At 56.0% G+C, this 11506-nt stretch overlaps 1 protein-coding gene across 2 annotated transcripts; it reads left to right on the plus strand.

Annotated features, from left to right (window-relative positions):
• Nucleotides 1-1276: 1276 nt before the first annotated feature.
• AJUBA (ajuba LIM protein) lies at nucleotides 1277-11200 on the plus strand. 2 transcript variants are annotated; one of them, XR_005988503.1, is made up of 9 exons: nucleotides 1277-2701; nucleotides 5494-5595; nucleotides 7261-7328; nucleotides 7464-7526; nucleotides 8234-8364; nucleotides 8449-8500; nucleotides 9220-9288; nucleotides 9495-9601; nucleotides 9746-11200. XR_005988503.1 is itself a non-coding variant. In XM_041759552.1 (8 exons), the coding sequence occupies exons 1-8, from the start codon at nucleotides 1666-1668 to the stop codon at nucleotides 9869-9871; spliced, it is 1647 nt and encodes a 548-aa protein (XP_041615486.1). In that variant the 5' UTR covers nucleotides 1277-1665; the 3' UTR covers nucleotides 9872-11200. The 2 variants fall into 2 exon arrangements, 1 of the variants encoding a protein (XP_041615486.1); XM_041759552.1 differs by lacking the exon at nucleotides 9495-9601.
• The last annotated feature ends 306 nt before the right edge of the window (nucleotides 11201-11506 follow it).

Here is an 11506-nt window from a genome sequence, read left to right on the forward strand (position 1 = left end):
AGCCAAATAGTTTGTGCCAAATTAATTTCCCCAAAGATATTAACCTCCTTTGCTTCCCCATTCCCTAAGGCTAAACTAAGATTATGAAAGGTGTTCAAAATGTTGAAATGAAAATAATATGCATGGTTTGTTTGCATATAATTTTCATACTCATTTACTATCTAAATACAAAGGAATCCTTTTCCTTCTCCATTCTACCTCCTCCACCTCTTGCCCCTGATGTGCTAGTCGGGGCAAAGTCAGTTGTGCTAGTATTTAATTAGGCATGTTCAACTTCAGCCACCGTTTCTTCCTTTCCTTATTGATCTTTCTAGTATGGCCAACACTAGAAGCCTCCTCTTTCCCTTTTCCGCCCTGATCATTTTCACTTGCTGGCTCGTCTAAATGACATTTCTTTTCTTTCTCTTTGATACTCTTCATCACCAATCTCTTATGGGCCCACCAAGCCGGAGGCGTTCGCTAGCTCTACACCCAGGCCCTTCTATCTCCATAGTCGCCTGAAATAGTTCCTAAAAAATCTCATTTCCCAACACCAGGGGGTGTCTCTATTCCTCTAGGTGTCCTACCCTGAAGATAGAGATTAGTCCCAACACTCTTCCTCACTCCTTTTACACGTTCACCAAAGCTCTTTTCCTCCCTACCGTCGCAGAGCTTTGGGTTCAGAGTGGTGTTTTTGTTGCAGTTTATCTGTTGGTCTCTCATTCTGTCTGGACTTTCACAAATTTGCCTTTTTCTTGGTCCGCTCGTCCTTAGGTCCCCGCACCACCCGCGAGCCCTCTGGCCCCCCGGCTCCCCCTTTCTTTCGCGGTCTTCCACTGCTTCTCTAGGCCGGCTTCCTCGCCCTTCTGGGCTCTTCACCTACGCGTCTCTGAACCTCTTCACGTAGCTACCTTTCTCCCCGGCCCCCTCTTTACGGATCTCCCCCTGGCTCACTACCTCTGCGCCAGGCTCCCTCCTCTCTCCCACAGTAGGAACAAAGTCACGATGCTTGCGCACAGCAAGCCCCACGTCGCCCCGGCCCGGGCCGCCACATTCCACCGTGCCCCTCCGCGCATTCCAACTGCAAACAAAGAGTTCCCCTCCCCTCCCCCACTTTCCCCGGTCCCAATTCCTGAGAGACCTAGTAGCAGCCGCCTACACCGCCCCTCGGCCGCCGCTGGCCTCCAGTCGGCGGGTCTCCACCTTCCGGACAGTCAGCCCCGGCGCCACCCTCCCCCGCCGGCGTCCCCGCGATCCCTGCGCAGACACCCCCTTCCTCTCGCACTCGGCGCTCCACCCCTCCCGGAAAGTAGATCCGGCCAGGCAGACAAAAGTTTGGGAGAGAAGTTCGGTCCGTGCTGAGTGTGAGAGCGAGGGGGGCGGGGGCCGGGCAGAGCGGGGCGGCCGGGCGAGTGGACGCGCGAGCAGACAGACCGGCGGACGGGACAGCCGCGGCCGTACGCCCTCTGGCCCCGCTTAGCTCCTGGTGCGCGGGGGGAAGCAGCCCCTCTCGCCGGGGGATGCTGCGGGATTCCCGGCGCCGGGCATCCGGGCCGCCCACTAGACCCTTGTGCCCACCCCGTGCCCCCGGGGAACCGGAGTCCGGCCGCTGGCAAAGAGAAGCGGCCGCCGAGACGCTGCAGGGGGCCGGGCGGGGAGGGGACTGGAGGCCCCTGGCCCGAGGGCATGGAGCGGTTAGGGGAGAAAGCTAGTCGCCTGCTGGAGAAGTTAAGGCTCTCGGACTCCGGCAGCGCCAAGTTCGGCCGCAGAAAGGGTGAATCTAGCCGGTCTGGCTCTGATGGGGCCCCCGGGCCGGGCAAGGGGCGCCTGAGTGGGTTGGGGGGTCCTAGGAAATCAGGGCCCCGTGGAGCTACTGGGGGACCTGGGGATGAGCCGCTGGAGGCAGCCCGGGAGCAGGGCCCCCTGGACGCTGAGCGGAACCCGCGCGGCTCCTTTGAGGCGCAGCGCTACGAAGGCTCCTTTTCCGGGGGGCCGCCTCCCACCCGGGCCTTGCCTCTACCTCAGTCGTTGCCCCCCGACTTTCGGCTGGAGACCACGGCCCCAGCTCTAAGCCCCCGCTCCAGTTTCGCCAGTAGCTCAGCCAGCGACGCCAGCAAGCCGTCCAGCCCGCGGGGCAGCCTGCTGCTGGACGGCGCGGGAGCAGGCGGAGCCGGAGGTAGTCGACCCTGCAGCAACCGTACCAGCGGCATCAGCATGGGCTACGACCAGCGCCACGGCAGCCCCCTGCCCGCCGGGCCATGCCTGTTTGGCCCACCCCTGGCTGGGGCTCCGGCGGGCTATTCCCCTGGAGGGGTGCCGTCCGCCTACCCCGAGCTCCACGCGGCCCTGGACCGACTGTGCGCTCACCGCCCCGCGGGGTTCGGCTGCCAGGAAAGCCGCCACTCCTACCCTCCGGCCCTGGGCAGCCCCGGAGCTCTAGCTGGCGCCGGAGGGGGACCGGCAGGGCCCCTGGAGAGGCGCGGGGCGCAGCCCGGACGACACTCCGTGACCGGCTACGGGGACTGTGCCGCGGGCGCCCGATACCAGGATGAGCTAACAGCGTTGCTGCGCCTGACGGTGGGCACGGGCGGGCGAGACGCCGGCGCCCGCGGGGAGCCCTCGGGGATTGAGCCGTCGGGTCTCGAGGAGCCGCCGGGTGCGTTCGTCGCAGAGGCCGCCCGGGCCCGGATGCGGGAGCCGGAGGCCAGAGAGGACTACTTCGGTGAGTGGCAGAAGTGGTTATGGACGGACGGGACCCGTCACCGCGTTCGCGCCCCGCTGCCCCGACGGCCCAAACTGCCGGCGCCGGGAAGTCGGAGGCGGAGACGTGGAGCTAGGAAGGAGGCAAGGGGGATTTCCCCTTCCCACCAGGTCTCAAGTGGACCCGGGGCTCCTTATTCCGGCTACATTCAACTCCCTGATTATCTCGTGAGCCCCATTTGAAGCTTCAGAGCCATCGTTTCTCGCGGTAGGAGGCCTCGTAGGGAGGGGACTAGATGGGGAGCAAGAGCATCCCCCGTCCCGCTCCCCCCTTGGCGGCGGTGCCCCTGCAGGCTTGTGCGCGCCGCGCCCCCACCCGGGCCCAAGCTCCGCCCGCAGGAATTCGGGGAATGCGCGGGTGGGGGGCGGGGCGGGCGGGCCGCGTGCGTGCCGGCTCCTGCCCGGGCGCTCCAGGTGCCCGCGGGCGGGGCGGGGCGGGGCGGGGCGGGGCGGGCCGCGCGGGGCGGGGGCGGGGGCGGGGGTGGCGGGGTGCTCCTTGCTAACACGCGCCGAGCGGCGGCCGCGGTCGGGGAAATGGAGCCTGGGAAGGAGGGTGAAGCGCTCCGGGACGGAAAGCAGGGACCTGCTGCTGGCTCGTCCCAACCCTGCTGGCATGCTGCGGGCGTGGGCGTTTACGCCGAGACCCGGTGGTGTCCGCTTCGACTTTCCCCAACCTCCGGAAGTCAGGGCGTTAGCCTTGACCACCCGGACACCAGCATCCCTAGCGGGTTAACGACCCTGTGTAACTGCCAGAAATCTCCTGGCCTCCAGTTTGGGCCACAACCTGCATAGAATTCCGGCTTGAAGTAGCACGTCATTTTCTGCTGCTGTTAAGGAAACCTAGTCCCTGTTTACCTTTAAGAAGTATTGATTGATGATATGCCTCAACTACCTGAGGATATTGGGATCTTTCGGGATCTTTTTAGCCAGCACCCACAGTCACCGCTTCATTATATAAAGAAATGCTAATGTGGTAGAAAGAGCAGAAATGGAAGGCCCGGGGCCTCTTCTCACCTTTCCCACCACCCATGTTCCTGCCCTGGACCCCATGCTCTACGCCTCTATGGCTCGAAATGCGGGTAGGGAGAGGAACCCAGCTAAAGAGGGCAGGTTGAGGCGGGGGAGGAACCCAGCCAGGGAGGGCAGGTTGAGGTGGAGGTTGAGAAGTAGCAGGGCTGCCAGGGACAGGACCCTCCTTGCCCTGTTCAACCGTGTCCTCCCATCCTAAGAGAGGAAAGCCTAGAGTAGATGATGCTTTGGTCAAGGGAGACTAAGTGACAAGATCCTTTTAGCAGTTTCCTTCTGGGGCCCATGAGAAGTGGCTGTTGAGTGGAAATAAGTCTCTTTGGCCAAGCCATCAGAGTGAAAAGGAAGAAAGGAGCTTGGACAGAATGCAGTATAATTGCAGGAAGAACCTAGGTGTGGATATGCTGGGTTAGAGGAGGCACAGCGGACATGCCTGAGCAGTTTGTGCCTGCCTTCCCATATTGTCCAAGGCTTCGCAAAGATGGTTCTGACGGGTCTCCCTGGCATGGCAGTCTTGGAACAGATGTTCAGTCTTGTGGGCATCTTGACCCCAGAGGTAGAGGCCTCTTCTCCCTCAGAGCCAGGTTGCCTCCTCTGACAGAATTCCCAGCCTGACTACCCTCCTACTCTGGCCCCTAGTTAGGGGCCCTCTTCCTTGGCTACAGCCTTGCCCAGCTGCCAGAGGGTGGGAGCAGGACAGGCCTGGGCTCATCAGTCGCTGCTGCAGCTGCTGCACTGGCTCCCAAGCCCCTGGGCAAAGACTGGGATGGGCCCCAACAGGCAGGGAGTATGGCAGTGGGCCGAGGGGGAGAGGTGGGGCGGGGTGAGGCGGGCCCGTTGGGATCTGCTCCCCAAAGACAGGCCCTAGCCCTCACTCATGGGCCTGGAATTGGGGAGTGGAGGGAGGGAAGAGCACACCCAGGAAAGGCGGGTGCCAGAGCCAGGTGTATGTATTTTAGGGGGGGATGTCAGAGAAGAGCAGTTCAGCTCTATCCTTCCCATGATAGATTTCAAGGAGACATTAGGGATTCTGTCTCCCTTCCCCCTACCTCCCTGTGCCACCTCCAGTCCCTGGAACACACCCTACATTCTTAGCAGCCACCTCCCCACAGGAGTCATGCTCACATGGGCCCATATGCACAGGGCCCTCTGCTGAGCCATATCCTTCTCTCCATCCTAGGAAGCCTGGAGGTGTGGAGCAGTAAGAAGTCATTCTGTAGCTATATAGCAGCTCATTTTACAGATGGAGAAACTGAGGTCCCAAGGACGCTTTCTAAACCTGGCCTGCTTTCTCTAGGAGTCTGCTGCTGAGCCATTAGGAACTGGCATTTCGGACTCTGTCCCACACAGTGCAACAGGGGTCATATCCTTGCCTGTTAGTCTTTTCTCCTTGACAGAAGCTACACATGTGAAGATCAAGGAACATTATCTTTGAGTTTCTCCAGTATCCCATAGTATGGGGCACCATATTTTTGCTAGGCACAAAATACATACTCAGAAAATATCTGTTAGTTAATCCGTAAACAAGGATGGGTCTGCTCACCCAAGACCTAGCTGCATCCCGTTTCTCATTATCCTCTCTTCTTAGGAGGGAGGCCATCAAAGCTAAGGCTGCAACTGGTGGTCCTCTGGAACAATCAGGAAAGAGCAGTCAGGAAAGATCCTGAATCCCTGGCTTTGAGCTAGGGGCGTGGGGCATGATGCTGTCAACCTCTTCTCTCCCCACAGGCACCTGTATCAAGTGCAACAAAGGCATCTATGGGCAGAGCAATGCCTGCCAGGCCCTGGACAGCCTCTACCACACCCAGTGCTTTGTCTGCTGCTCCTGTGGTGAGTGTATCCCCTAGGCCTTGTGCATGGAGCTGAGCTGAGGCCTTGAGCATGCCCCACACGCGTACACACTCAAGTGCCTAGGGGAAGCAGAGCTTGGGCCTCTTCGCTTGTTCCCCGAGCAGCTGTCCGGCCCCCCCACATGTGTCTAGATATCCTCCTTCCCTTCTCTGTGCTCTACCTGGCTCTCCAGCCCCCATGTTGGGTCTGCTTTCTGGAGTCACTCCTCCCTTCCTCCATTCAGTCTCTTTCTTCCCCTCTGTCCCTCCCTCTTTCTTCTGCCTCCTTGCTTGCCCGGCCTGGACTCCAGCCCGGCCTCAGCCGTTGGGGTTTGGTCCTGGGCAGCCTGAGTTGCCTGGGGCGACAGTGAAAGACTGGAATGTGGGAAGGGTGGGGGTGGGCTGGGGGAGTGGGGAGCCATGGGGGGAGGAGAAAGGGGTTTTCTCTTGGCTGGTCAGAGTTCAGCCACCTCGCTGGAGTGCAGGCCACAGGGCCATGCCAAGCTGATGACATCACGCTCCAGGAATGCCCGCCACTGTTAGCTCAGGAGGCTCCGGAGGCCCGCCTGGGGTGGGGGTGGGGGTGCTCCCAGGGCCTTAACTCCCCAGCCCTTCCCTCACCTCCCTCATTACCCTCCCCACTGCTTGCCCACTCTTGATTCCTTTGCTAAACCTTTAATCTCCTATCTCTGCCTGTCTGACTCCAGCACTCATTCTCTTCCCCTACTCCAGCCACTACCACCACCCCCGCCACTGCCCCCCACCTCTGCCTAGGTTCGTCTGTCTGACCTGTTTATAGGGCCTCTTCTGAGTATGCCTCTTTCCCTCTCTCTACCCCTTCTGTGTCTCATGAGTTTCTAAGTCAGTTTTTGTAAACCACTGGGCAGAGGTGGAAGTGGAGATTTTGATCAGAAGAGGGCAGAGAAGGTGGCATACTAGCCCGTTCGCCACCCTGGGTCTCACTCCTCCCCTCTCCCTAACAATTTAGACATCCTGGAGCACTTCCTAAGTGTTGGTCACATGCCTTGTCTGCTCACAGAAGATCCTGGGTTTTCTGGGTTTCTCTGAGCTTGGGGGAGCCACCTAGTGCAGCGGGAAAGGGAACTGACTGTAGTGCAAAGTAAAGCACTCTGTCCCTAGCAGTAAGGTCAATATTTCCTTAGCTCTGCTGACCCTGTCCCCAGAAGCAGACAGATGGGGCTGGGAGAGCAGGAGAGCTGTGCACAGGTGAAGAGGCCCCTAGGTTGAAAGGTCCCAGAGGGCAAGGCCTATACAGTGCTTCCATGGCCATTGTACAGCACCTTGTTTAGAGCTCATTTACCTTGTACCCCAGCCTGGGGTTGGCTTTGCACTTCCTGGTGGCTCCACGTGCACTGGAGAGGAAGGCATTCATTTAGGGAGGGCAGGATCCTAGGAAATTTTGAGGCAGGAACTGAAGGAGCAGTGAGCAGAGGAGAAGGGAAGTTGGCAGAAATGAAACCAAAGTAAATTGGAATTGTATCAGATGGGATTTTTGTGGAGCGAGAGAGGACAGACAGTCAGGAGCACAGGCCTAAAGTCCAGATTTAAATACATCACGCAACATTGGAGAACAGTGAACCTGGGGCAGGGAAGCCCTGTATGTGGGCCCTGGGATAGGCTCCAGTCCTTTGTCTACTGCTTCTAGGGCGAACTTTGCGCTGCAAGGCTTTCTACAGCGTCAATGGCTCCGTGTACTGTGAGGAAGATTATCTGGTGAGTGAGGGGGTCCCCTGGGCCTGGAATTGGCTCCCACACTGGGACCCCCTTCTTGGTAGCCCTTTGGGGTTCCATCGATCAGGTCGTTTCTACTGGTAACATCCTCCCTTGGTCTTATATTTTTGTCCCTAGTTTTCAGGGTTTCAGGAGGCAGCAGAGAAATGCTGTGTCTGTGGTCACTTGATTTTGGAGAAGGTAAGCAAAATGTCTTCAACTGAGAGTCTGTGTGAGGCTGAGGGGCCAAGGGTTGGGACTAGGGACAGAGTGGGTACTGAGAAAAGGTGGAGGGAGGAACCCTAGCACCACATTAATCACTTACCTCTCGTTCTTCCCCAGAGCAGCTGTTTACAGGCTTCCCTCTGCTGGTAGGGTCAAGTCTGGATCCCTAATTCTGCAGGCACAGCCAGGCTAGGCTCTCTGCTGAGCTAGGAGAGTGGGGTCCCAGGTCTTAATCCCCTTCCTGCTAGTAGCTGGGATCAGTTAGAACTCAGGGTTTGGGTTTTGTTTGTTTTTTTTTTTTCTATAAGAAGGAATAGGATTAGATCAGTGGTCCTCAACCCTAGTAGGTCATCTGGGAAGAAGTAAAGAAAATAACCAGCGCCTGGGTTGTCATTGGAGACAGCAATGAAAACTTCTGGGGTGATACCCAAGCATTGATGGGTTTTACAAGCTCTCCGGGTGATCCTAATATGCAGCCCGGGATGAGAACCACCGGCCCGGATACTCTCTAAGATCTCTTTCAAGGTTTTTGCCTCTGTTTTAGGAGTCCCAGGGCCCCTCAGATTACATAGCATTGTTCTGGGAGGATAGCAGGGAGTAAGATGAGGTTGGGGGACAGCAGGAAGCACCATGGGGAGCTGGAGAACCTAGGAGTCTGATATTCCTCCCACCCTATGAGCCAGATTCTGCAGGCCATGGGGAAGTCCTATCACCCAGGCTGCTTCCGATGCATCGTTTGCAACAAGTGCCTAGATGGCATCCCCTTCACAGTGGACTTCTCCAACCAGGTGTACTGTGTCACTGACTACCACAAGTGAGTCTACTCCCTTGGGGTGCGGTGTGGAACTGGGCGCGGGGATTCGCCAACCTCAACTACTCTCTGCTCTCTCGTTTTCAGAAATTATGCTCCTAAGTGTGCGGCCTGTGGCCAGCCCATCCTCCCTTCCGAGGTCAGTATGTCTGGGTTCTGCGGGGCAGCCAGTGCTGCTGCCCCTGGGAAGGGGACGGGGACATATGGCCTGTCTTCCCGAGGGAGGTGGTGGTGCTGAGGAATGTACTCTGCGAAGATTCCCGTGTGACTCTGCTCTCAGGGTCACCACCATGACCTTAACATCCGGGCCTGGACATGTCTGACAGCCTCACTGGTCCCAGGCTTCATCTCGTCTCTCCCAGTCCAGAGGAGGAAACTTTCTTTGAGGTCAGGGTCACCAGATCCCAGATGTACGGGCTAGAAAAAGGTGGGAAGAATCCTCAGGGCCAGTAGGAAGATGTCAGCAATGATTTGTGCTGCGCGTGCTACTCGCTTGCCTAGGGAGAGAATCCAAAAGCCAACGAGGAACCAGACCCTCCTGGATCTTCCTGTTCCCAGCTTAGCTTACATTACTTAGGCTGCTTGCCCCCTTTTCCTCCCTGCAGCTGGGAGAGATAGGTAAGGGCAGAGCTGCCGGACAGAGGGAGGACTGTGAGAGGACATGCCCTTGGAGGCAGCACCAAGGAAGGGGAGGAGGAAAAGTTCTAATAGGATTTGCAAAGGCCATCTCAAAGCTACAGATAGATGATCGCAGAGAGCTCTCTCTGGAGGCCTTTTATGATTTTCCTATTGGGGCAGGGAGGGTAGAGTTGGGATTATCATGCTGTGCTTATCCTCTGGGGGTCTGCATCATTTCAGGGCTGTGAGGACATTGTGAGGGTGATTTCTATGGACCGGGATTATCACTTTGAGTGCTACCACTGTGAGGTGAGTGTTAGGGGTCAGGGCTGCTGGAGGAGAATGGGGATGGGGCCCGGGGAGGAGGCATGTCTCTGGACTGGCCAAGTCTGTAGGAGAAGTCTAAGGCATGGAAACCAGGCAAGTGCTCTGACCTGTCTCCAGTATCTCTCCCATCCTCCAGCCACTATCTCTGGTCCTGGGTGTTTAGTCCTTTCTGAATCTGGCTTCCCTAGAGGCAGAGGCGAGACTAAACTGGGGACTCCTGGTCCTGGTAACCACTGCAAATGGGAATCTGGCTCATTATTTCTGCTGTAGCAGCGACACCTGCTGTCCTGCTGAGGTACTTCTCAGGCTTCTCTGGGAGTCCATCCCTTCCAACCCCACCCCCTTTCTTCCAGTGTTAGGAGGCTGGTGTTAGCAGGGCAGACTCCCAAGATATCTGAGCTGCCTGGGCTGAGGTGAACTAGGGGTCCTTCTTCCCTAGGACTGCCGGATGCAGCTGAGCGATGAGGAAGGCTGCTGCTGCTTCCCTCTGGATGGGCACTTGCTCTGCCACGGCTGTCACATGCAGCGGCTCAGTGCCCGTCAGCCCCCTGCCAACTATATCTGACCTGCGGTCACCGCTGCTGCCTTCGCCACCCCTGACAAACTCCTCTGGCCAGAGGGCCCCTCTGAGGCCAGCTGAGGCAAGGAACGTACTCCTTGGCCAGGCAGAAGAGTCCTCTGGGGAGGGCCTCAAGGGCCAGAGACCCAAAGATAAGACATTCCAAATGAACTGTGGAGAAGGAACCTTCCATTGCCATGGTGGGGTGACTGGCTTTCTTTCCATGTGTGCAGCCCGTGCTGTAGCATATACTCAGGCATGCACAGGCAGGTTCCAGTACTTTCTAGTCTGCATCTCCAGTATACATTTATGCATAAGTCAAGCAATGTTCTGGCTTTGGATTATAGGAAGAGAGGACACCATGAACACTCCTTACTCTTGCACCCCTCAGCTATAGGGTCAGCAGGGTCTTCCCACAGTACCTTATCTCTGAATCTGGATGAAGAGGTAGAAACTGGACTTTATTAATGAGTTGTTTTTTGGCCACCTTCGCTCTAAGGACCAGTAGAGCTGCTCACTCGTGCTGGGAAGGGGGACAGCTCGGGGTGGGCCTGCTGCTTGTGTGGCCTGTTTCTCAGGGACTCACGTGGGCCTGGGAAGGCTAGGTGGGTGCCTATACTGGCTTCCTCTTCTCTTCGGCTCGGGGATGTAACAGGTGGATCTTTGGGAGTGGGGGGCACTGAGCCCTCCAGCCCTGTTTATACACACATAGGCATATTTCACAGACACACACTCACTCCCTCACTCCTTTCTTCTCAGGTCACTGTTACCCCAGTTCCCTCACAGTAGCTCACCACTCCAGACCTGCCACCCCACAGAGGGATCCAGGATTACAACCACTACATCCCCCAAGCTCTGAGGTTCTGGGGAGCCAGAGGGGCAGCACACTTTGACCTGGTTCTAGTCTGTTTGTCTAAAATTGGTCTCTTAAAGCAAATTCACAGGAGACTTAAATGCTTAAAGTTTACTTCGCTTTTTTCCAGTTGAGAAAAGATGGTTTTATTAAAAGCACAGAGACAAGACACTTGGGCAGAAATTGCTGCCAAAGTTTACGTCACTTAATGACCAGTTTGCCAAAAGTTCCAATTCCCTTTGGAGTGTTTTTATAGCCATTTAGGGGTTCTGTTTCTATGTTTTGGGTGTTTTAAGGATTTGTATCTATTCATTGAACAGTACTTCTGATTTATTGTTAACATAAATTTATCAAATTTGCAGCACTTTGTAAATGATGAGATTGCTTCCTACCTTTATGGACATCTTTTCCTATGTTATCTACTTTTCAAATGCTTTTCTAAAAAGTTTAAAGTTCCTAGCAATAAATATAATTGGTACAGATATTTTGTGTATCATTTTTTGTGTTTCTTAATCAAATATTCCTTTACAAATTAGGTGCCTTGGATAATGTAATGGAGCTCATGATTTTGATGCTTTGGTCTAACTTCTACATTCCTGCTGTTAAAAATGCCAATGTATTCTAATGAACAAATGAACAAGCATGGGGCATATTCAGTTGGCTAAAAAAGTTTACATAGACAAGAATGATAAAAAGTGAAAGGGTGAATCTACCAAATCCTTTTGAAATGCTGCAGATTTGATAAATATTTTAGACTGTCTCTAGGTAAATTGGTTCTAGGCAAATTA

Source organism: Vulpes lagopus, chromosome 6 (genome assembly GCF_018345385.1).
Source record: "Vulpes lagopus strain Blue_001 chromosome 6, ASM1834538v1, whole genome shotgun sequence".
Taxonomy (NCBI): Eukaryota; Metazoa; Chordata; class Mammalia; order Carnivora; family Canidae; genus Vulpes; species Vulpes lagopus.